The sequence below is a fragment of the Haliaeetus albicilla genome, chromosome 1 (assembly GCF_947461875.1).
Source record: "Haliaeetus albicilla chromosome 1, bHalAlb1.1, whole genome shotgun sequence".
In the NCBI taxonomy this organism is placed as follows: domain Eukaryota; kingdom Metazoa; phylum Chordata; class Aves; order Accipitriformes; family Accipitridae; genus Haliaeetus; species Haliaeetus albicilla.
In genome coordinates, this window is record NC_091483.1 from 34,879,824 (window position 1) to 34,907,098 (window position 27,275).

Consider the following 27,275-nt stretch of genomic DNA (forward strand, 5'->3'; position numbering starts at 1 on the left):
GAAAGTTATATAACATATGAATAAATGCAACTAAATTAGGTACAAATCACAAAGAAAAATGTAATTTTGAAAAATCTCTAAAGCACACTGGAAACAAACAGGCTTGTGAGACATGGAAGGCCGAATCTTTGTTGCCAGAGTTTCTCTTTCATGTATGAAAGAAGTAATGATAAAGAAAGACCACAGCTGATGCATTTTCAGAGGTGTAGATGACCTCTTGCATCCCAATGAGGTCATGCTTTTTCAAATCACCTCCCAAAGGATTACACAGAGGTTTAGCATAAGTCTTAATATAATTTTTTCTGTATTATAAATTAAACATTGAACCTTCATGACAGTCTGATAAACAGCCATGTACAAATGACAAATTCAATCTAATTTCAGAGAAAACGCCAATAGCCCTGAAAGACTCTCCACATAGTACATCCACAAAAGACTGACAATAGCTCTGATACAAAGTGAAATCTTTTTTCTTCCCTACCCTCAGAAAAGCAGTACAAAACAAAAACAAACAAACAAACAAGCGGCAGCAATTCACCTCATCAGGTGGGCTTTGGATGAACAGTAAGTATGGGAAGAAAGAGTCCACCACCTAGAAAAACCAGCTCTAGTCATGAAATCAGAAGAAAAAATAACTGTTGAACTTTAAGAAGAAAAAGCAACAATGTTCATTTCTACAAAAGGGGACCAAAGATAGATGCAGAGAGTTAGAAAAAAAGGATATTGTTCTGTGTGTCCCTTGTGCAGCGTGCAGAAAAGAGAAATCAACGTAGGAAGATTTCCAAGGCTCATTGTATGCCCTTGAATTATCAGAGGTTCTTGCCAGTGCCACTGTGAAGAACCACACCCCCAAAGTGGAAGACTGCACCGCAGTGACTGCAGGGCTGTGGGGAAAAAACTAGAGAGGAAAGAGATCCATGTTAATCCCAGGACTAAAGGCATTTCAACTGTGAGGCCCCATTTCTACGGAGAGCACCAAGACAGACATCTTGTAGCCAGGAAGTATGTTTGACAGACACACAGAAAGGCCTGACTCACACAGACACAGGAGGTCTGAAGGACAAGTTCTGGCTTTTCATGCCTGAACACAACAGTTTCATAAATAGCCATCAGGGATAGTGTTTACAAAGTTAATAAAACTCAACCATCACATTAAAGACATGCTCTCTACAGCTCAGAAATTTTAACTTAAATTTTTTAAGAGAAAAAACCCACCCGTGTTCCTTTGACAATGAAGACAATAAAAAAAGAAAATGCAAAATAATGGGTCTGCCTGCTTACTACTCTGATGGGAAATACTGCTTTGACCTGCTTTATTCCTCTATACCCACATATTACGCTTCTCCTAAAATCACTGCATGCAGAAAAAAACCCCCACTATAAACAAGTAACGCGTTTTATTTATAAAATCTGGAACAAGGCTTTGTCTACTCAAAAGATGCAGACTACAGGCACTGGCCTCAAGTCACCCATAGTAACCCAGAGCAGAACAGCACCCTGTGAGGCCTTCATTGGAATGGCCTCCATCTTCACTCCAGAGATGGTGAACGTTGTGGCCCTGCTTCAGCAAGCAACATTTAAATGTCTGAATAAACCCCAACTTAACCCCAGATCTTTCCTAGAGCAGCTCAGCATCTGGCAGGATTGAACCCTAAGGACATATGCAAAAGGAAATTAGCAATTTCAATTTAAATGCTAATACTTATTCTTCCTAGTGAAAATTGAATTATAACAAGTGATCTCTCATCACACAGAGACAGCCTTGATTGTTATTTAATGATCACAACAAATAGAAAGCATGAAATTAAGCTAATAAATCTTCTGTTGAGCCTGGAATTTTCAGCAAACAAAAGTACTCAAAGTTTTCAAAAACAGTTCAGCCCGATTTTCCTCATCTTAAACTAAACTTTCCATGTTCTTCAGTCACAGATCCACATACTGGCACCACACAATTAAATTTAAAAACTGCAATGCCCAGCTACTTGAAGAAATTTTTTAGTGCTACCTAAACTATCTAAAATACAACATATTCTATGAAATTCAAGTGCATGCATCAGCATTATTCACCACAGGATCTGTTTGCTTTCCAGTGATAAATTAAGAAATAAGACAAACACTATGGAAGCAGTTTTTTCTCCTTTCTTACTCCAGCCTCCTTGGAGAATATAAATACAGTTTGGTTTGTTTGGGTTTTAGCATATCTAAGCTATGTTCTAAGTGAAGATAAGTTGAGGATGATTTTTGTTTGACAATTAAATAATTTTAACAATTAAATAATTATACTTGCTTAAAAAATAGTCATTGAGACTGCTTCCCCCGCTCCAGAAAAGGGAAAGATGAAGCAAACACAAGCTCATAAGACTCCAAATCCTGGGACTTCTGAGTCTTAGCAGTCAACACTTACATTATTTGTGATAGCTTGAATGAATTAGTCACGACTGAAATGGCTACCCAGTTTAGTAGAAACTTACTGGTTTATTCAGAAACTTATAACAGTAAAACATCCATTCACTGAGAAGCATCCATCTTAGAAGCCTCTTCATGCACCAATGGAAAACAACACTTTTGACAGTACCTTTAACTACGTAAAAACAATACTGTCATTACCTAACAGATAAGAATTGCCTCATTTTTGTTGATAATATAAACATATGTGTACATACGCATGAATTAAAATGCTCCCCACACACTACACCCCCAGTATAAAACAACATAAACTTTCTCCAGAATAAAAAAGCATGTGTAAAATACAACAGAAGCAATGCTGTTCTGCTGCAATCTTATATGCAGTATAGGCTTTAAGTAGAGATATATGCACCAATCGTCCACATTCAGACTCCAGATGGTGCTATAGTCAACTGTAGAGGGACATTTGGAGTATTTCTAGAAAGAAAACCGAGTCTCTTACAGGTTCAACCTATTCTTTGCAGCCAGTCCAATAAGGAAGAGGTTACAGGTATTTGCTTTAGATTACCTTCCTCCCCTTCCCTTCACAATTTACTGCCCCTTCAACAGAACAAGTCGGGTGGATGGCCTCAACATTTGGATACCAGGCTCATGTCAAGGCACTGAAGATGCACCACATCAAACCGGTGGCACTTGGCCTGTCAATACAGGCCAGTTGAAGTGATGGTGTAAGTTACATGATACTAAGTATAAGCTTTTTATATCTCCTCATTCATCTCTGGAAAGATTTGTACAGCACAACAAAGAACTAACTCATGGCCACGTGAAATGTAAACTGCATCTGAGCCTGCTGAATCAGATCACCTCATCAAGTAAGTCAGGTCAATTCCATTTCCATTACACATTTCTACAATTATAAAAGTCCCCTATGCCCTGAAACTCATTTCAAAAGACTTCAAGGTAGGTGGTCTAAGCTCAGAAGCACATGAAAGCAAAACAAGCTGCATCCAAGAAATATTACTCTTTTCAATATACTAATTGTAGACAGAGCTGGTAGCAATTCTGACAGCTACTAGGCAACTAAAGGTTATTTAACTATGATTTAAAGACTAGTTTCCATTGTAATTCTGCCAACTTTGAATCCTTCAGGCTGAAATTCTTCTTGCCTATCTCAATCTAATTTTTAAAACTATCCTAAAAAGAGTTGCACCACATCTACAAGACAAAGAGTGTTCATGCTGTCCACAAAACTCATACATAATGCTTTGTGTATTTGAACAGAATACAGAACCTCTTCTAACCTCTTTAAGAAGAAACTTTAACATCTGGGTATTTCAGAGCAGAGACTTGAAACATGACAGAACACTTGGGTCATCCAAAGTTAGAAGAAATGCCTAGTATGGCCAATCTGAAAAATCCAAGCTTATCTGTCTAAACTGTAGGTTGCTGAAGACTGCAGCTTGGATTACACAGATAGGTGAAAAGTGAGAAGACACCTAGGCAAATGAGGGACAGGAGTAAAGGAGAATGCTGGGCAAAGTCTGAAAACGGTGATACTAGAGGGGTCTGTCTATATTAAAACACATTCCCCTCCAATATCTGGTTGACTTCCCATGCACGCTAAACTCAACTTGCATGTATGGGCATTCTGCTTTGATCATACCACACTTTCCCTCTCACAGGATCCCTGACTCACCCTCTGCATTCAGTATATGAATAAGGACGGCACAAACAAACTAAATCTTATCTGCAGGACACCTGCTTTATTTACTGCATAAATGGGAAAGCACGTAGGAACTGTCGGAAGCAACAAATGCTGCAGAGTCCAGTGCACATCCATGTTCAGTTTATGGTCGGGCATCCTAGGGTGAAATGGGATATCTGAGACAAACACGTGTTGTGCTCCAAACCCTGCTATGAGAATGGCAGCATCGGCAAAAGGGCAAGACAAAACTTGAGGCATGGAAGTTTCAAAGAACTGCAAATAAATCCACAGATGACTTTCACAACCTTAAGTATATAATATAATATATATAATTTTCAAACATATTGTTAAAAATGGATTTCCTACTACATGAGAACAATCACCATCTCAAATCTTAGGTTAATGAAGCCGCAGGGACTTGAGAACTACCACAATGGTTTTCAAAGAAATAAGTTACACAAGCAATAGGTGAAGACATTTTTAAATAAATTTGTACAAAAATTCTTTTAGTCATTTAATGCCTCATAACGTAACAATGGAAGCAAAAAGCGATTTTATTTCTCCTTTCTAGACATTGCCCTAAAAACACTTGATCATTTACATTAACAAAATATAACTCAGGAACCCAAGTCCCTTTAAATTTCAGGAGTATTAACTACTTTTTTAAAGTCTTATCCTTGAACTTAAATCACATCTAGCGCATATGTAGTAAAATTAAAGGGGAAAAATGCTTCTGACCCAGCCAGGTGCCCTGCGCCGTAGAGAACTCGGGATGCGCCCCGTGCCCGTTACCTGGCAAGGCGGGAACACTTCTCAGCTGGCAAAAACAAGCCAGCTCTCACGAGAACAAAACTGGTACAGCCACTGTGTACAGAAAGAGTGCCCAACACAGCCACAGCACTCAGTAGCAATGTGACCAAACCAAGAGCTTTTGTAAGTACTTACATTCAGCTCTTTTTCACTTTGAAAGAACTGGAAGAAACCTTCCCCTAAGCTGACATATCCCTACCAATCAGAACAATTTATGGATTTACTTTTAGCAATATTACTAAATTTGGTATATACACATAGCAAATCTTCCTTAAATGCACACTGTCAAGTTTGACCAAGCTTCTTACTAGAAGGCCTCAGCTGAGTAAGGGCTTGCAAGCAGGGCATCAGAACCATGCTTCTTACTGAGATTATTCCAGCATGACCTTTCAAGCCACATGCACCTGGCTAGGTTAGTCATTTTAAAAGAAACAAATAATTTAAAATAAAATAATTCCAAAATTTGCATTCTTCCTCAAACTCCAAAACAGCTCCTGTGGAAATGAAGTAAGGAAAAATAAGAAGTGACTGGCATAAAAGAGGGAGGTTGGAGAGCTACAACAATTAATAATCCAAAACATAACACAATCTCTACGTGGTATTAAAATTCTTTTGAAATCTGGGCATTTATTTAACACTCTCAAAGGAGTTATTTTGCTAGCTCAAGAAAACAAGAATAGAAGTCATACTGGAAACTGTCTGGGAACATGTAGGTGAGGGGAGGAAGAGAAGAATAGGATATAGAGCCAAGATGCTAGCCAGACAGAGGACCTGAAGTGGTCATGGATTCTGGATGAAGAATTTAGAAGACAACCAGGATTAGGAGACAGGAAAAACAAACAAACAAAAACCCACAAAACCAAAAAAAAAACCCACACACACAACGAAAAACCAAACCTAGAGGCCTAGTAAGAGGCAGGGTGAAGGATGGAGATCTCAAGTAAGGGGTGTACATATACACGCATGTGAATGTGTTGGCAGGAAGTGGGGACCAAGATAAGAAGCTTAAGAAGGACAAGCCAGGGTCCTGGAACTGGGACCAGAAATTGGATAGCATTGGGCATGAGCTAGTATCACCAAGTTTAGAAAGAATGGGGAAAACAGCCTATTACTTTTATACTACCTTTTATAACAGTGCTTCCTTGTCTGGGAGGCAGTGAAGTAACACATGAGCCACTTCAAACTTACATGCTTTATGGCAGGATGCAATGAATCTTTACTCAGTTGCTAACAGAGATGAACTAGAATAGCAAAAAACAAACCACTGTTCTTCAGCATGTTAGAATGACGCTCCAGACCATGTGGAAATACTGGTCAGAATCAAGAAAAAAAACCTGTTTCAAAGGAAATATTTAGCTGCCTTATCCACAGATGCAACCTTTTTGTTTCCTGTCTTGCACCACTCACTCTTGCTCTCAACTTTTGCAGCAAACGAAGCAGAAGCCATAAAGACAACACTACTTCACTGTGCAGTCCTGATTCCTCCCCAGTGCACAGCCATCTGTCCTGATGAATGAGGCAGTGGGGAACAGTAAGCAGTCTCGTAAGCAGTCTGTGTCCTAATATATGCATAAAAAGGTAAAATTAAGATTATCTGCCTCTCCCACTTCCTAGTCAGTATATTTTCCTTATGCAACATTGACACTCTTTCAGATTCATCTGTTCAGCCTGGAAAAAATTGTCTTAAATGTTTTGTCCACACATTCACAGACTCTACAGATTTCACAGTTGAGTGGCTCATCACTTTCAAAATTTAAACGTGGCTTCACTTCCAGAAGAAAACAGTCCAAGTATGAAAGACTGCTCTTGAAGTTACAGTACAAGAGATAAAAGCAATGGGAGCTTTTGTTTGTAGGAATTATCTAGCTAGCTAAAAATTTTTTTCAAGAAAGTTCTATGGTTGCTTACAGACTAGATTACATATTAGAATCAAAGACAGTATACAAAAACTACATTAAAATAGTTACAACTGCAGCATGGCTATCCTACTTACAAACAGAACAAAACAAATGAGTTGCATAACATTCTCCACCCACTCATTTCTTACCACTGCACCCTGGCTTACTATTGCATGCAGTATACAGTGTGAAAAGGCCATTTTGGTACAACAATCCAGAAAAGTTATCCATGGACACTGGAAAAGTGTAGTGCAGATCAAAGTAGTATTTGGTGTCAGGACTGGCAGAAATTGCTATTAATAGCCAGAAGCGTACAACATAGACTATGCTAAAACCACCAACAAACAAATCCTAACCTTAACAACAAACAAAATTATCTAATCCACATTTAGAGAAGAAGAAAAAATTTCAGTGACGTATAAGATTGGTCAGTGCTCAAGGCAAGGAAACAAAAAGATGAGTGCTCTGATGCACTATGGAAATAGAAATGCTTCTTACACATTTCTGCTGTTATTTTTCCTAGGGCAGCATGGAAAATACATTTTGGGCTCTTTCCTTAGAAGGTTTAGAGATCTTATTTGTTATTCTGTCTATTTGGATAACAACAAATCTTAGGAAGAAAAGCTTCTTTTGAGTTTGATGTTGTTAAATTTCAGTGTGTAGTATAGGCTAAATAAATTTGTGTACATCACATTTCTGAAAGCTTTCAAAGCATCCAAAACTCTATACAATAGCAGAGCTGAGAATCAGAGAGCTGAAAGACTGCACTGAGGTGCTTCGTGAAAGCTTTGAAAAGATAATTTTTTCCTTTGACAAGTTAAGAGTTTGATTCCATTCAAAGAGCTCTTACTAAATATTCCTAAATGGATATCATGGTAAAAAGGAAAGCTGAAAGAGTGAAAAACCTGGCAAAGGGGATGGTGTAAATCAAACCCACTCTTTTCATAAAAGCATCAATCTTGAATCCCACAGTGCCCCTTCTTATTTGACTGCCTGCACAACAGACTACAGACTTTTAACTCCTTGCCTAAATATAGGATACAAACAAGAAGGAAAAGTCATCTGATCTAGCTTAGACAGCCACATTCCAAAAAGCCAGTTCAAGACACACAACTAAGTTTAAACAAAAGATGAGGATGATAGTGCTTGTCTCTAAAATGGGGAGCAGGGGGAAAGAGAAGAGAAGCTCTCATTATCCTAAAACTAAGCCCTATGAAACAAGAGCATCCAGAGCTAAAGTTACACTAGGAAGAAATCCAAGCACATTAAGGCATGGAAACGGACAACTGAGGCAGTGAAACATACAGACTGGCTCATGTAAATCCTTGCACAAGTCCTTCAGTAAGACATTAAAGAAATTATGTAGTCATGGAATCAAAACCAAAGTACTTCCAAGGATCAGACACTTAAAAGGAGGAGTAACTTGTTTCCTTTACGATGAAACACACTGGAACTTGTGTTAAAATCACCCACCACATTGAAGGAAACATTTAAATTATTCAATTACCAGAAAAAAATGAAGAAATTAGAAGGACCCAAGACAAACTGAGAGAATGGGCAATAAAATGGGTAGACCAAAGGAGTACTGACAAATTAAAACAATAAGCACTGCATGCATAATATAAATAATCTGGAATTATACTGGAATCTAAGCCACAAACTTCAGAATTCAGAATTCCTTTAGAGGCTCCCATAATACATTTAGCTCTTCTGCAATCACAGAGGTAATAAAAACCAAACTTAGCCTGAATAAAACCTGGAATAAAAAAAAGCCATGAAAGCTATTAAATCATCACTACAGAAGTCAACTGGATGTTATACCAGAGCACAGTGCTCAAATCAAGATATGCTGTCTTGAAATAATAATGCAGTGCTGGGAAGCAGAAAGAGAACTGGCGATAGCGGCAGTGCCACCAAAGCGCAACTTCATTTTCACTGAAGTGGAGCTTTGTATGTAGACAGTCTAAAGAACAAGGACTGCTGCTCTTGAAGAGGAAACAGCAGAAGCACACACAAAGTATGGCATGGCATCTAGAAGAAAGACAGGGCTGTTTCTTCCTCTTTCCTCTCATTGTGAAAACAAAGAAATGAGAAATAAAACTGAAATGTGACCATGCCAGAACTGAGAAAGGAAGGCATTTCACTCCTGGCCAGCCAAGTAACCTGTGCACTTCCTTCAAAGCGGAAAATGGGAACTAGACCACACACTAATTGAGATTATTTTTTTTTTAATTATATATTTACAAAAATAACAAGATAGTCACAGTTATAATATTCTCTAAAAACAGAAGACAAGATTTATATATCCATATGGTTAAGGGCTTCTAGATGAGGGCCATCCAAAATGGTAGACTTGACGTGGCACAAGTATGTTTTGCCCACATCTTTCCAAAGACTGGAAGAGTAATGCCCCAGCTGATACTCCTTATAATCCTCCAGAAAGTAGATGTAAAGCATCACCACGGACTCCAAATGTAAAAGTATCACATGACATCCATAACAGTGATCTAGAACAGATGGCTTATTTCCTCCTGAGAAGGCCTTGACAAAAATGAGGAGAGTAGACCTACCTGAATGCTAAACAAATAGCAAATCACAAAAACATACATTCAAAGCACAAACAAGTGCTGGAAAAGGCCATTCAGACCTCTCGCTTCAAGACATACGCCAACAGCCTATGTGAAATAAGGTGTAAGTTTTCTGCAGGGCAAAGATATTCCTTGACTGCTGGGTTTCTTGCACTTTTCTCTAAAAGCAGCAGACCCCAGTGTCACCATCAGAAAGGACAATGACCCAGATAAATGGATGGCCCAAACCATTCTAGCAGCACATGCCCTCCTGACCATTAAAGCACTCTTCCTTTTGCATTGATGTTTATTATACTGTTTCTTAAAGACAGAAGCTACAGCTTGTCCAAATGATCTAATTTCAGAGCACACTATTAGAATTAGATCAGTAAAAGGAAAGGGAGAAGAGGTTGGCACCTCCCAAAATAAAGTGCTAGTGTCTATCCAGAATGCCTTCAAAATCCTAAGAGTACCTGAAAGGAAATACCATCAACCCAGAAGGAAAGAGTTTGGGATATGAGATGGTCAAGCTGTAAAGGTGCCACAGTAAAAAATAAAACTAACCCAAATTAAAAGAGTTTCTTCTCTTCCTGCTAATTTTAAAATGGATGAGTTGTACCTAGGATCCATTTTCCATTCTTTAAAGTTCAGTAAAATTTTTGTAGTGAAATACCAGATTTCTCCCTTCCTTGGAGGCAAATTATGCCTAGATGGCAGTTCACTTTAAAAAAATTTGTGCAAATATATTTCAATAAATGGACTATGCTCCCCGCTTAAATTAAAAAGTTGATATGACAAATAGATGAAAACATGAATCCTCATTAACGCCTCTGGTAACCTTAGCCTAGCTGTACTTTCACTCATCAAGCTGTCCTTCACATCCAAAAAACAAAGTGAGAAATGCTCAATAGGACCTAAGCACTTTGTTTGTAAAAGACATTATTTCCATAGTAAGTAGGAAGATCAGAGTCTTGTTTAACTTTGAAAATCTTTTCTATTAACAGACATTATTTCGTACCCAAGAAATCTTCCTTTAATCTGTAGATGCAGCAGTTCCAACTTTTTTTCATTTTGACCTGTTTCAAGGGAGTAACTCTTGAAACCAGCCAAAACAACTCATGCAAAACAGTGGCATGGAACAGTCAAGAACATATTATCCAATCAAAGTGCCTTCAGGTCCTGCTAACAGCTTTGGAAACTGCTCAAATACAAAGAACGACCATTCATGTAGAGAAAGCATTTCCAAATAGCAGATAATATGAGGAAGTGGCAAAAAAGCATCACTGTGTAAAAATCAAAATAAATCATTCACATAAATCATTCACAATATTGTTGGCTCTTCATATACTGTATAGAAAACATATAAAAGGATATTAATGTTTAAAGAGGCAATAAGCAGGGTAAGAGAATAATGAAGACTAATATGACTTGTAGTGCAAAAGCTCCCAAAGGCCCTGTTCTGGATGGGAGTCCCACAGTGCTATGTATGGCAGCGAAGATGAGTCCCCGTCTCAGAAACCACACACCCCAAAGGCAATTAAACTAAAATAAAATTAACTAGGATATTAATCTGATATGTGTAACAGCTCTGGTTTTCAAATGCGATATGTTTTTGGAGTCTGTACTACCACTTCAGCCTAGAGAAGAGGAGGATTACAATCCTTTTCTGACAACCTGATTCAGGAACAGTAAGGGATGCTGAGGAAGAAGAAACAAAAAATATTCACCCTCTCAATCATGAAGTGCTTGGCTCACACAAATGCTGCTTATCCTGCAGGAGTGGAAAAAAGACTGCTTTCCCGTTTAAGCAGTAAAAAGCAGATAACCCAATTATACAGCTTTTTTTTTTTTTTGCCCCCCCCCCCCCCCTTTTTTAAAGAAGCTGGAATTGGGTGTTTAATTTCTATAGAATTCACTTTAATCTACAAAGAAATTTTCAAAGTCCGTTTCCATCAAAATATTAGCCTTTCATTTGCATTATGTATCCTTTATAAAACACACATTTTAAGAGAACGTTGCAAGAAAATGGCTGGAAGTCATCCCAGAAACCATTGCTTTATATATCCTTTCTGTAATTCAGGAGAAAAAGATACTATACATTATTGTAGACTGGGAGACAGAAAAGAATAAATCATTGTGGATTCAGCATTTGCTGCCAGAACACCAGAAATGCTTTCTACGCAGCAGGAATGTTCCTTCTAAAACACATACAGAACTCTTTGACAAATTGAAAAGATTTAATCAATTACCAACAAGTTTTCTGTTCACTTTTGCTAAGTCAAAGGTGGAAGTCAAAGAGAGACTATAATCATAGTTCTTTCACAAAGTGATTAACATCAATGCATGAACTTATGCAAATACTTGCTCAAAAAAGTAGTAAGAGGAACCTTGTTCTCCAACAATCAATACAGCAGCAATGTGCAAAAGTCTATTATATTCATAGACTGATAGAAAAAGGAACCCAAAATAATGTCATGAGAACAGCCTTGACATGCATGCTGTTTAAAGATGCAAATACAGTAACAATTACAGATTGCGCTTTCAGGATCACTCCACTTTCAAAAGCTTTAAATATGAGCATTTCTAAAATCCCACCATTCAACATTAAATAGTGAAAATTAAGTTAATACATCCTACTCATCCTTAATCCAGTAATAGCTTTAAGTTCTGATGCACCTAATTGCAAAGCATTGCTGTAGCTAAAGATTATCCCAAGCCAGATAGATCCTAAGAAATCCCTTAAGCCCCCTTCTTCCAGAGGGATGAAGCAAGACCTTAAGGTAAAAACATATAGAAAATGCATGAGAAAGTAGCAGCCTAATAGAGATACTAGAAAGCAGGGCAGCATCCAGAAAAATTAAGCCCTCAATAGAAAGTTTCCATTTAAATGGCATCCAGTGTCAGCTTTTTCAGTTATTGTGCATCATACAGCAGCTACAGCCAGATTCAAACCCTCTTTACACAGCTTAGAGCTCAGGTGCACAGCATAGAGAGAGCCCAGTGTAGCCAAGAGCCACCTTGAGGACAAAGCTGATAAAAACAAAAGCTGATTTACTCGCTAGGAAGAATAAACACATACAAAAATTATGTCTTTTTATGAACAATAAAAGACCTAAATAGAAGCAGAAGTGGCTCTGTGCATGTGTGTTTATACGCACAACCTTGTAACATCCATTGGTGGCAGAAGCTTGCAGTTACTGGATGCTCATGTGCGAGGCATTAGACATGAGGCCAGGGACACAGGGCGCTTGCTGCACTTGACAGGACGTTCTCAAAAGGCTGCTTCTAATCCTTCTACACTTGTTTGCTACGACACATGGCCCTCTCCATTGCCTAAAGCACAAGGTGGCGATCTAGTGCCCAGAGAACTCAGTGGAGCACACATGAAGTCACCATCACAGACCTTTCTAAGTCTTCTACTATCCTCTGAAGTTGATCTTTGAGCATAGCCTGAAGACCAGCTCAGAGCCTGGAACCCCCATACTGTATCAAGTTCCCCACAACTAATGCCAAATATCCAGTGACACCTTTGAGGTACCTTGACTCCCTGGTGCCCTTTCCATCCTCAGCGTCTGTACAACTGTACCCATTAACAGTCGAAAGTCAGATTAACCTGCTTAGCACAGCTAACATCAATGTTAACACTGTAGGAACGTGTTTAAATTTGACGCTGAGTAATTAAACTAAATCGTATGTGTTTAAAGTGTACCGTTCCAAAGGCATTCTCAAATCACTGCAGAGCTGTAGATAATTATGTATAGTAGTCAGCACACTGGAGAAAGATGAGGAAATGTTCCTGACAAAGTGAAGGGAGCTGGTGTGCTCTGAACATAATCTGAAGAATGAATACGGGTGTTGCATAGCACATAACCTATAAATTAAGCTGTCAATAAAGAGAGAGAGAATAGGGGAAATAAAGGCAAAAGAAAAAACCCAGCTATTTCTTCAAATGAAGCGCAGCTGCTGAACCCCATTCTATAAATCTAATTGTATATATTTTAAAATCCAAGATTACTTTGTTCTAAACATTATTTCCTAGATGTCAAAATCAGCACAGAGGACCATGTATTTCTTGATACAGATTTGACAGGCTATTACATTATACTTTTAATGCTTACTGGTATGCCATAACAGTTAATTTATTAAAAAAAAAAACCCAAAGCTGTGTAAAAACAAAGTTCTGTCTGTATTTTCATGAAACATACTGTTTGGCAGCTAACAGTCCCTAAAAAGGAAAAAAACTGGTGGGTGAGAAAGAGTTCTACCTAAAATGACTAATTAGGAAGAGGAAGGAAAAGGTAGCTTGTGAATCTGCAGCAAAATATAATGTAACTATTGATCTCTGCAATCGGTAGCAGGTAGTCTTTCAAATCACAGGTACTTTTATAGTTATACAAACGTCCTTGCTGGCTCACCAGTGAAGGTCTTAAAACAATTGACCTGATTTGTTTTCTTCATTTTTTTGCAGGGGTTGGGGGGTCCTATTCAATCTGTATATTGGGTAGCAATTAAAAAGAAAAAAAGCCACAGAAACACAGTGAATAATGAATGATGTTATAACAGAAAATTACAGCATTGGCATAAGTAGAATAAGCAAACCTATAACAGCACAGCAGAATAACAACAGTTACATCAATATGAAATCTGGTAAAAGACAGTTTTAAAATGCTCTTACACAACAGAAAAACCAAAAAAGGCAGAAGGGTCTTATGATGCTGAACTTATAACACAAAATGAACTACAGGTAACACTGCTAAGAGATGCATGCATCTTACCTGTAAGTACAGCTTTTGCTGAAGGATCTGCCAGATCCAGCGCAGATTTCCCGTCGGTGTTACGAATGTTTGGATCAGCTCCGTGCTGCAGCAGCACTGTGCAGGGAAAGCAGAAACAGTATCTTACCTCTGGTACACACAGATCATTTACTGCTAAGTGTCTCCTCGGCATGATGTAGGCATAAAAACACATTGCACAATTTTTTTGGGTTTTCCTTCTGGGTTCCCCCCCCCCCCTTTTTTTTTGTGTGTGTTAAGCACTGCAGCAAAGGATCTTCCTCAGAGTAAGGCTAAGTTGGCAAGTTAAGATATAGTAAGATCACATGACTTTGCATGATAAACATGAACCCCGAATCTCTTGCAATACTCAGTTTTGGGTTCCTCCTGACAGCTAGCTGGGAAGCTGTGCATTCACTGACTCACACTGGGAAATCTGCTGTGGAACCTGCTCCTGCCTTTACTACCACTACTGCCGCTTGTTACCACTCCTGTTCCTTTTCCTGCCGAATATCCCAAGTCACCCCGCCTCTGTAAATCAGTAATACTCCAGCCTTTCAGTGGCTCCTCACTTGCACACAAAATCTTAACCACGGCATACTGGCTTGCCTTCAAGAAGTGTAACAAACAGAGTAAGATGTTCAGAGACTATTATTCTCACTGCTATTTTTTCCCTGCTAAGCCTATTAACACAAAAATTCAAGTACATAAAAATACTTAGAATGCAATATGAAACCATATGGCTAGGAAGGCACTGATACAGTAAATTATCATCTGGAAAAGCTCATTAAAAAAAATGAAAACACTATTTCACCTGTAAACTCTTTTGATCAGAAACAACATAGTAACAATGCAATTCAGACCACCCCCTCTCAAGATCGAGGCATTTTCTACAGAATTAGAAAACAAAGCCCACAGCAACGTTAGAGGTCTGACACAAAAGGGCCTCAATTCTTCATTTCCCCAAATGTCGTGCAAAATAAGCACAACATATTACAAATTCAGAGCAACAGATACATGTTCACTTTGCACAAATGTGAATAACAGGACAGGGTACAGGGGTGCAGAGATTCAATGTCAAGGAGACAAATAATAAAAACCAGAAGACATTTATGGTTGCTCATGTAACCTGTTGAGATACAGCTGGACTGAAGGAGTCAAGACAAAGAAATACTTGCAAACATTTTTTGTAACTAAGGGTATAGAAACACTTCATGGACAGAATTCTCCGGGAAAAAACATAACCCAATCCAGAACAAAAGTAATTACCAGTATTATATTACATGTTATCACTTTAAACAGCAAGAGGCTTTTCAGGAATAAACTTTTTTCTAAATTAAAATTTGAACTGGTAGTATTGTTTTTATTCAAACCTCTTTTCTTATACAAGTCTGACTTTAAATGCTTTTAACATTGCCAAATTTAATGTATTTCAGCTATGCTACATGCTTGCCCTAAGCTGAATTTTTGCCGAAGTCTGGTGCTTTAATAAATTGACTTATTTTCTGCTTTGCCAAGAAGGTGCAATTGTCTCATGTTTTTGAAAGAAGACTCAAGTAGACAGATTGGGCTTTTCCTAGTAGGTTTTTTTGTTTGCTGGTGTGGGTTTTTTTTCCCTATGCCAAGACGAAGACACCAAAATGGAAAAAAAAACAACCAACCAACCAAAAAATGAGCTAGCACGTGCTCACAGAAGCTTGTTAAGATCTGGCACCGACATTTCTGAAGATGCCATCTGTGCCATACATGCTACCACCCCCCTTAGAGATCTTACTCACGGACAGGTTTGACTCTGAGCCAGCCTCACAAGCCAGTCAGGCACACTCCAGCAGGAAGTGGTGAACAGGACTTTTTGCAAATTTTTTTTAAACACAGTAGGCAGTACAGAAAGCAAGTCTGGAGAGACACACTCAGTAGTCCTGTCTCTATTCTCTTGGACCCTGCTAGTAAATCTATATTCCAGATGAGAGGGAAGCCCTTTGTCCCAAAAGGCATCAGGGAAGGGTGGGACCCAGCAACAAAGCGTCTATCAAGAGAAAGCAGGCAGTACAAAATGATGAAACAGCACAGACTGTATGAGAAGACAGTGAAGGATTCACACGGCAAAGCCTGGGACAAAGAGCTAGGGGAGAAAACTGAACAAGAAGATGTGGCAGGGGAAAAGAGAATAGCTCAGATAAAAAGTCCCAGAAGAAAGACCAGGAGAGAGGAATGACTGGTATTTGACTGGAGTTTGGAGGTTTTGACTAGCATGTGAAGCCAAGCTAAGGCAGGTTAGGGTGGAAGAAAGGTGTCTTTGAAAAATGACAGGAAACAGGTGTAAAGATGTCAGAGGGATCTGCAGCTGCCAGAGCCCAATGTTAAAACAGAAGCACAGATTTTTCAAGTCTCTTAATTCTTCAGTCTGGTGCAAACCAACCAAGGGGGCTTCCCTACTACTTCTGCTGGCACACAGAGAAAATGACAACACAGTACTGCTTTCAGCTCCTCTCCTGGCTAAAATGACAAAAGACAATGTAGCGTATCTAACCTGTTCAGTCATGCTAATGAACCATGAAGGGTTTTGGCATGGCTTACAACACACAATTTCTATGTCAGGTTTTTAGTTTTTCAAAAACCTAGGGAAATACACTAAAAATTTACTAACAGTGCTTAAGTTGGTTGCCTGCAAAAACCCTGAATTAGTGACTGCCTGTGGAACGTGCACTTGAAGTGGCCAAACTAGGTTCAGAAAAAGAACCTATTAGAACTCCATTGCTGTAACCATGAGACTTGTCCTTCTTGTCTCTGCAATCACTCATCCCACTTGTCATAACCCTTCCAGCCTCTCCAACAGCCAAGGGTATAGTCCTGCAGATAGCTACCTTATTCAGTCCTAGACACAGATCTACCCTGTGAAATGAATGCAGTAGCATCTTGGGATCTTGGGAGAAGAAACCAATCATATAAACAAAGACTGTATCAGAATGCAGATGAAAAAAGGAAGCAAATTCAGGTCACAAAGGCAGTCTTATCTTACATTTCTTCTATTGACTATTCAATTCTATCCTCTCCACACTTTTTTAGTGCATAATCTCACAAAAAGATATCCAAGTGAGCAATGTTGTCATCAACATGAATTAACAAAAGAAATCCAGCATTTGATGTTTAGCCTATCGGTGTAACACAGCTGTACTTTCATACCTGGCAAACCATAGGTAGCTTCTAATTGAATGTTCTCCTGCTTGTTCAAAACCTTTAACACTTTAGCCCAACACAAAGTCTCTTCTAACCACAGGGTATTTGAGATGTAGACACAGTGTGTCTCTCCGAATTTCCTTTTCAATGCACCAGGGATGTGTAAAACCGTCAAGATAGATCTCCTGTTTGAGAAAAACATTCCCTTTATAAACAAACACAACAGAACAAGCCATTCTAGATAAATGTAGCTATTTTGGATTTCAAATACTGCACACTGGTTTTAGAGGATGGTTTCTGAGTAGCCTGAAAATGAAATGTGGCAATAGTTTCTGTCAAGAGACCACTGTTAACAGGCAAGCGTAAGGATGGTGTGCACACAAATTCACTCCTAGAACTTTGTTAGTTAGCATATTTTGATATGCTGATTTATTTCCTCTGGACAGTGGGGACATTGGGGTATATTATTTTTCTGTACTGCAGGCAGAGCCCTTAATAATCTAGCAATACTATTACCTGGCTATCCTTGCCTTTCCTACAGACCATATCGTATAAACAGCGTAAAGAAGCTCTTTTAATTGAATCTTCATATTGTGTATGGACATCAAAGTCTTGTAAGTTTAACTATAGAACAAACAGACTGGTACAGAGTTATATTTTTACCCTCACTGCAACTGCTACAATATACAAGTTTCTGATCTTCACATATGTCGTGGTTTAACCCCAGCCAGCAACTAAGCACCACGCAGCCGCTCACTCACTCCCCCCCCATCCAGTGGGATGGGGGAGAAAATCAGGAAAAGAAGTAAAACTCCTGGGTTGAGATAAGAACGATTTAATAGAACAGAAGAGAAGAAACTAATAATGATAATGATAACACTAATAAAATGACAACAGTAGTAATAAAAGGATTGAAATGTACAAATGATGCACAGGGCAATTGCTCACCACCTGCTGACCGACACCCAGCCAGTCCCCAAGCTGCGATTCCCTGCCCCCCACTTCCCAGTTCCTAAACTAGATGGGATGTCACATGGTATGGAATACACTGTTGGCCAGTTTGGGTCAGGTGCCCTGGCTGGGCATGAGAAGCTGAAAAATCCTTGACTGTAGTCTAAACACTACTGAGCAACAGCTGAAAACATCAGTGTTATCAACATTCTTCACATACTGAACTCAAAACATAGCACTGTACCAGCTACTAGGAAGACAGTTAACTCTATCCCAGCTGAAACCAGGACAGTATCCACCCCTTATTCTATACCATTGAAGTCATGCTCAGTTCCCATACCTTTAGTTACATTCTGATCAATCATCATCACCTTTCCATCCCTTTGAGACATATGAACAATGAGATAGATATATATAGATATATATATATATATATATATAAGTATACACACACAGAGATATCATTCCTTTAGTTCATGGGTTATGTTCATAAAATGTTTGTTGAGTTCATTTAGTTTCCGACTCTGGGCTCCATCTGTCATACCAGTCTGTCTGGGCAGGAGGGATGGTGCAAAGTCCTCTCAGTCGGTAAAGCAGAATTGGGCTTCAGTGCAGTGTGACGAGCAGATGACATTTGACGCAGCAGGAGGATGGTGTGCACCGTTGGATTGTTGCATGCTGGAGTCAGTTCTGGTTCCACCTCTACTGCGCTTTGCTCAGTTTTATCACAGTTCTTTCTTGCTTGATCCAAGTGATTCTTACTATAGTACTATGGATATAGCATATAACAATTATAGTAATGATAACATACAGTAGCAGGGTTACATAGCAACTAATATCATACAGTTTAATTCTGGCTATTTTCACCTAAAATCAAATCCCCTTGAGGCACACATCGGACTTCTCCATCTTTTCGCATCACCCACCAAGTGCACCCAGGCCCTTGAGCAAAAGCAATCCCATGAATGGGTTTACCTTTGCCTGAGGCAGGAGTAACCCAGACTGTTTTCCCTAACATATTTTTCATGTGCACTACAGGGACTTTATCCCCTTCTACAGTACGTAAAAATTCTGATTGGGCAGGGCCACTCCGATTGGCAGATCCTCTGGTGTTGACTAACCAGGTGGCTTTTGCTAAATGTGTATCCCAATGTTTGAAAGTTCCACCCCCCATTGCTCTCAATGTAGTCTTTAAGAGTCCATTGTATTGCTCAATTTTCCCAGAGGCTGGTGTATGATAGGGGATATGATACACCCACTCAATGCCATGCTCTTTGGCCCAGGTGTCTATGAGGCTGTTTCGGAAATGAGTCCCGTTGTCTGACTCAATTCTTTCTGGGGTGCCATGTCACCACAAGACCTGCTTCTCAAGGCCCAGGATAGTGTTCCGGGCAGTGGCATGGGGTACAGAATATGTTTCCAGCCATGCGGTGGTTGCTTCCACCATTGTCAGCACATAGCACTTGCCTTGGCGAGTTTGTGGGAGTGTGATATAGTCAATTTGCCAGGCTTCCCCAGATTTATATTTCAGCCATCGCCCTCCATACCACAGGGGCTTTAACCACTTGGCTTGCTTAATTGCAGCACATGTTTCACATTCATGGATAACCTGCACGATAGTGTCCATGGTCAGGTCCACCCCTCGATCTCGAGCCCATCTATATGTTGCATCTCTTCCCTGATGGCCTGAGGTATCATGGGCCCACCGAGCCATAAATAGCTCACCCTTATGTTGCCAGTCCAGGTCCACCTAAGCCACTTCAATCTTGGCAGCCTGATCCACCTGTTGGTTGTTTCGATGTTCTTCAGCGGCCCGACCCTTGGGTACGTGAGCATCTACGTGACGTACTTTTACAACCAGATTCTCTAGCCAGGATGCAATATCTTGCCACAGTGTGGCAGCCCAAATAGGTTTACCTCTGTGCTGCCAGTTGCTCTGCTTCCATTGCTGTAACCACCCCCATAGGGCATTTGCCACCATCCATGAGTCAGTATAGAGATAGAGCACTGGCCACTTTTCTCTTTCAGCAATATCTAATGCTAGCTGGATGGCTTTCACCTCTGCAAACTGACTTGATTCACCCTCTCCTTCAGCAGTTTCTGCAACTTGTCGTGTAGGACTCCATACAGCAGCTTTCCACCTTCGATGCTTTCCCACAATGCGACAGGACCCATCAGTGAACAGGGCACATTGCCTCTCATTTTCTGGCAGTTTATTATACAGCGGGGCTTCTTCAGCCCATGCCACCTCCTCCTCTGGCGACATTCCAAAATCTTTGCCTTCTGGCCAGTCCGTGATTACTTCTAAAATTCCTGGGCAACTGGGGTTTCCTATGCGAACCCGTTGTGTGATCAGTGCGATCCACTTACTCCACGTGGCGTCAGTCGCGTGACGTGTAGAGGAGACCCTCCCTTTGAACATCCAGCCCAGCACTGGCAGTCGGGGTGCTAAGAGGAGCTGTGTCTCAGTACCAACCACTTCCGAGGCGGCTCGAACTCCTTCATATGCTGCCAATATCTCTTTTTCAGTTGGAATATAGCGAGCCTCGGATCCTCGATATCCTCGACTCCAAAACCCCAGGGGTCGGCCTCGGGTCTCCCCGGGTGCTTTCTGCCAGAGGCTCCAGGTAGGGCCATTCTCCCCAGCTGCAGTGTAGAGCACATTTTTAACATCTTGTCCTGTCCGGACTGGTCCAAGAGCTACTGCATGAACAATCTCCCGCTTAATTTGTTCAAAGGCTTGTTGTTGTTCAGGCCCCCATTTAAAATCATTCTTCTTCCGGGTCACTTGATAGAGAGGGCTTACAGTCAAACTGTAATTTGGAATATGCATTCTCCAAAACCCCACGACACCTAAGAAGGCCTGTGTGTCCTTTTTATTAGTCGGGGGAGACATAGCTGCTATTTTATTGATCACATCCATTGGGATCTGATGACGTCCATCTTGCCATTTTATTCCCAAAAACTGGATCTCCTGTGCAGGTCCCTTGACCTTACTTTCTTTTATGGCAAAACCGGCTTTCAGAAGGATTTGGATTATTTTCTTCCCTTTCTCAAAGACTTCTTCTGCCGTGTTGCCCCATGCGATGATGTCATCAATGTATTGCAGGTGTTCCGGAGCTTCACCTTTTTCCAGTGCAGTCTGGATTAGTCCACGGCAAATGGTGGGGCTCTGTTTCCACCCCTGGGGCAATCGATTCCAAGTGTACTGGACACCCCTCCAAGTAAAGGCAAATTGTGGACGACAGTCTGCTGCCAGAGGGATTGAGAAAAACGCATTAGCAATGTCAATTGCGGCATACCACTTGGCTGCCTTTGACTCTAGCTCATATTGAAGTTCTAGCATATCTGGAACGGCAGCACTCAGCGGTGGTGTAACTTCATTCAGGCCGCGATAGTCAACTGTTAATCTCCACTCCCCATTAGACTTCCGCACTGGCCATATGGGACTATTAAAGGGTGAGCGAGTTTTGCTGATCACTCCTTGGCTCTCCAGTTGGCGAATCAACTTGTGGATGGGAATCAGAGAGTCTCGGTTGGTGCGATATTGCCGCCGGTGCACAGTCGTGGTAGCAATTGGCACCTGTTGTTCTTCAACCTTGAGCAACCCCACAATCGAAGGGTCTTGAGAGAGACCAGGCAGGGCAGACAGCTGTTCAGTGCCCTCCGTCTCCAAGGCAGCTATACCAAAAGCCCACTGATACCCCTTCGGGTCCTTAAAATACCCCCTCCTGAGATAGTCTATGCCAAGGATACACAGAGCCTCTGGACCAGTCACAATGGGGTGTTTCTGCCATTCATTTCCAGTTAGGCTTACTTCAGCTTCCAATACGGTTAGCTCTTGGGATCCCCCTGTCACACCAGAAATACAAATGGATTCTGTCCCTTTATAACTTGATGGCATTAGAGTGCACTGTGCGCCGGTGTCTACTAGAGCCTTATACTCCTGTGGGTCTGATGTGCCAGGCCATCGAATCCACACAGTCCAATAGACCCGGTTATCCCTTTCCTCCACCTGGCTGGAGGCAGGGCCCCTCTAATTCTGGTTAGAGTATTCAGTATTCACTTCTCGTAAAATTGGCTCAGAATTCCCTTCAAGAGGATTGGAAATAAAATCAGCCCTTCTACTCTGTTTGGAAACTGGAGCGGCATTTTTCCTGGTAGAATCCCCTTTTGTGGTGGTTTTTCCTCGCAGTTCACGTACCCGTGCATTTAGGACCGAGGTAGGTTTTCCGTCCCATTTCCTCATGTCCTCTCCCTGATCACATAGGTAAAACCACAGGGCACCTCGCGGTGTGTACCTTCTATATTCTCTCTCTTGGGCAGAGGAATGCTCACTCCTAATAGCTGAGGCATTGGTCCTTACACGTGTGGAGTAGGACATATCCTCTCTGAATTGCTGGAAATCCTCGGACAGCTTCTCCACAGCCGCAATGCAGGCTTGTAGGGAGGAGGAGAGATTTTCTTCATATTGACGGAGTTGGCGAGCCACTTCCTCCACTGTCGGTGCCTCTTCATCCTTCCAGGCCATTATTGCCAATGCGTTGGCATAGGATGATGGTGCGCTCTGTACAAACTTCCGCCACATGGTTCGTGTGCATTGGACTTCGTCTGGATATTTCGGTAATTGTGGGTTGTCCGGGTCATGATGAATCGTCTCTAGCACAGCTAATTCCCTCAGATATTGAATACCTTTTTCCACGGTGGTCCACTTGCTTGATTGACATATAACATCTTCCTTAAAGGGGTACCTTTCCTTCACACTTGACAGGAGTCGCCTCCAGAGGCTGATGGCTTGTGTCCCTCTTCCAATTGCCTTGTCAATGCCACCTTTCCTGGCAAGCGATCCCAGCTGCTTGGCTTCCCTATCTTCTAATTCCAAGCTATTAGCCCCATTGTCCCAGCATCGGAGGAGCCAGGTGACAATATGCTCACCTATATGGCGGCCAAAGTCTTTTCGCAAATCCCGCAGCTCACTCAAGGATAGGGACCGGGTTATTACCTCTGGTTCTGCCTCTTCCTCCGGTTCCTGTGATGGCCCTGGTTCATCTTCATCCTTCGCTAAGCGAACTGATTTTTTTGTATATTTCTTTTTCTGTACGGGGGCAACTGATGCTGGTGCAGGTTGGTCCACTGGTTCAGTTGCAGTATCGCTCACCGGGTTTTGGACAACCGCAGCGTCTGTCACTGAGGTTTGGGTAGCAGCAGTGCTCGTCGCTGGGGCTGGAGGGACCGCAGTGCCCGTTGCCAAGGTTTGGGTAGCTGCTGTGCTCATTGCCGGGGCTGGAGGGGCTGCAGTGCCTGTTGTTGAGGTTTGGGTAGCCCGACTTCTCGTCGCCGGGGCTGGAGGGGTCATGGTGCCTGTCGCCAAGGTCTGGGTGCCTGCAATGCTGCTTGCCGGGGCTGGAGGGGCCGCAGCGCCCGTTGCCAAGGTTTGGGTGGCTGCGGTGCTCATCATTTTGTTGTTAGGTCCAGAGACTTTCCCTCCCCTTGAGGGTACTGAGTGGTGTCGAACAGGGCTCGATAGGCATGGGCCAGGCCCCAGCACGTTGCAGTGATTTGTATCTCTCTGGAGCTGCCGGGGTGACAGCATACCTTTTCCAAACATTTTACTAGTTCTTCTGGATCCTGCACTTGTTCAGGGGTGAATTTCCAAAACATTGGAGATGCCCACTTTTCTAGGTACTTGCCCATACTACCCCACACACCCTGCCACTCATAATTATCCAGCCTTGGGGCACATCTCTGGGTGATCTTCTTAAATAGCTGTTTTACCTTAAACGAGGGCTGAACCACATTCAGAAGTATGCTAATTCCTAGCAGTAGGGCTATGACCGTGCTAGTCCCAACATTCCAGGAGTATTCAAATTTTTCAAAATTCTCAAACACCATTGTAACTGGATTGAAGGAGAAAGGAGAGGGGAAGAAAGGTACCCCACCCATAGACTGGTTTTCCATGGAGGAAAGGTAAATGGTCTAATTATTAATAGTTTCCCACAGATCGCTCCCGCAGTATAAAGGTGACAATGCTAAGTGCAAATACCGGATTAATCCCACAGCCGATGACTTTATCATACCATAAACCAGAGTTATACCATACATCAAAGCAAAAACCTTAATCCACCTCCCACGGATGATAAGCAGTAGAAGAGGAACTACATACAGCAAGCGAGGTGATACATAACAGAGCCTTAAAAACCAGAGCAACAACTCTAAGAATACATAAATCAACATAATGAATGCTTAGAACAAATTTGTTTTAACAAGCTCTGGTCAAGTTTGTCGTTATCTCAACCCTTCGTGCCCCACGTTGGGCGCCAAAAGGACTGTCATGGTTTAACCCCAGCCAGCAACTAAGCACCACGCAGCCGCTCACTCACTCCCCCCCCATCCAGTGGGATGGGGGAGAAAATCAGGAAAAGAAGTAAAACTCCTGGGTTGAGATAAGAACGATTTAATAGAACAGAAGAGAAGAAACTAATAATGATAATGATAACACTAATAAAATGACAACAGTAGTAATAAAAGGATTGAAATGCACAAATGATGCGCAGGGCAATTGCTCACCACCCGCCGACCGACACCCAGTTAGTCCCCGAGCGGCAAATCCCTGCCCCCCACTTCCCAGTTCCTAAACTAGATGGGACGTCCCATGGTATGGAATACACTGTTGGCCAGTTTGGGTCAGGTGCCCTGGCTGGGCATGAGAAGCTGAAAAATCCTTGACTGTAGTCTAAACACTACTGAGCAACAACTGAAAATATCAGTGTTATCAACATTCTTCACATACTGAACTCAAAACATAGCACTGTACCAGCTACTAGGAAGACAGTTAACTATATCCCAGCTGAAACCAGGACAACATACCATCTGAAATGCTTTATTTAATTACACTGCTATTATACCAGATCAGTACTAGAGATAAGAAAGGACACATTCCTCCCACAAAATAAAAAAAGGTACGGTATTGCACAGAGCATGAAGTACAACCACTAATCATTTCAGATTACTGCCAACTTGCTACAGCAGGATGAATCCTAAAATTAAACACTTGGCCCACAGCCTCCCGGCATAGGTATTTTGAAGCTAACCAACACTCATTTGGCTGTCAAGTTATAAATCCACCAAGAACAAGCATTTTTACTTTTAGCAGTTTCAACCTTCGCATTTTCACCAACAAGGTATGGCAAAAACTTCCCTGGTAGCTATACAGGAACAAGGGAGAAGTAAGTTTTATTTGAAGAAGAAAAAAAAAAGGGGGAGTTTGTCTACACACAAACCATCACCCAAGTACTTAACCGTTCCTCCTTCATACTGCCTCAGTTAAAAGTACACCAAAGGAAAACATTTTTGATTGAAAGATAGAAATACAGTGGGAATAGAATAGGAATAAAAAAATAAATCTGGTTGTTCGAGTATTAGGCACAAGCAAAGATCAGAGTATTTCTGTTATTCTTTGTCTAGGCCCAACATCCACAAGCTTCCTGAGTGTACTTAGAGGAATGCTGATGGAAAAGTTCACATTGGGTTTCGAAGCAGATGCACTTAAGTACAAAAAAAGGAGACATCCAAACCCTTGACTGTTGCGTGAAAAATGTAAGAACAACAGGCAGACCTTCCAGAAGTATCTGTACTTAAAGCTGCCTACTGCTTTTAATTACATTTCCAGAGACTTCAGTTCCCCACAGCTCTACCACTGCCTCCTCTCTCCCCATCAGTTCTTTTATCACTGTGTCCCACTGCCTTATGCTCATGGTCCCTTCCAGCTACCTTAACTTTAGTATAGATCCTTTCTTCCCTCTTTTCAACTTCACCTTCTGGAGATGATTTCCAAAGGTCCCTTCCAAGCCATATTACTGTAGCTTTATCTACTGACTCCCAAAGTATCAAGGTACAGAGAAAACAGCCTAAGAAAAAGCCCTCCTTCTAACTCACAACATATGCACTATCCTCCATCTCTCTAAAGGATACTTTCAAAGCTGGTCAGTCTCTCACTAACCTTAGGTCCCAGGAACACACACGCCTCAGTACTAGTCCCATACAGGACATGTTTCCAAGTTATACTTCACCAGAAACATCAGGTGCTGATTTACCTCCACATTCTGAAAACATCTAGAAAACACACTGGACTCTGAACTCTTTTTTCAGCCAATGCTAAATACATCTTCTCCCCTAACTACTTCTACATGTAAATCAAACCACTGAGGTTTTGAAGCTTTTCTCATGTTACAAGAACAATTTCTTGCCTAGATACTATAATTCTGTGATTCACATCTAATAATCCCATTTTGGGAAGTTACCAGATACATAAGCCTTTCTGCTAAATGACCCCACATAACAGAATTTGTAGCACCCTACTCTTAGCTTCATAAAGTTGAATATATGAGATACAGCTAATAACATTAACCACAACTGTATCACTGATTAACTTCCACTTCTGTGAGCAATCCCAGCCTTGGCTGCATGATTAAGAAAAAGGCTATATTCATCAGCCAACAGAATTACAAGGAGAAAACATCAGAGGCAGTTATCGCTACAGAAGCTGCGCACAGCTCTAAAGGTTTGAGTATCACTACTTGACCTGATGATATCCATGGCCTTAAACACCACTGCCAGCTCAGCTAAGAGGAGTTGGAAAAAGGAGAGGAGCAGGTCCTACGCTCTTGACTGCTCTTTTATAGTGAAAGCCATCAAAGCTGAATGAAGAGAGGATTACAGAGCAAAGAGGCTAAGCACACCAAAGGATTTAGTTCAGAGTCAGGGTAGTGTAGAGGCAGTAACCAGACATACCTGGGAGCACTGCAGGTAGTTTATTGATAAGAAGAGATGATAACGGGGTGGCAGTTCAGGGACAGAAGGACAGGAATGCATTTGGTAGGAGAGACAGAAAAACATGAAAAAGCATGCAGAAGCAGCAAAAAAAGAAGAATAAAGGCAGGGTGAGCAATTAAATCCCTAAGAGAATTCAGGGAGAAATACAGTACAAGTC

General features: G+C 41.2%; 1 protein-coding gene across 2 annotated transcripts in view; it reads right to left on the reverse strand.

Moving 5' to 3' along the window:
* Nucleotides 1–27,275, reverse strand: part of TNKS (tankyrase) — a 159,693-nt gene that overhangs the window by 103,453 nt on the left and 28,965 nt on the right. For both annotated transcript variants that reach the window (XM_069784953.1, XM_069784945.1), the window contains exon 3: nucleotides 14,162–14,257. In XM_069784953.1, the coding sequence (XP_069641054.1) occupies nucleotides 14,162–14,257 (96 nt within the window). The remainder of the gene's footprint in view (nucleotides 1–14,161; nucleotides 14,258–27,275) is intronic.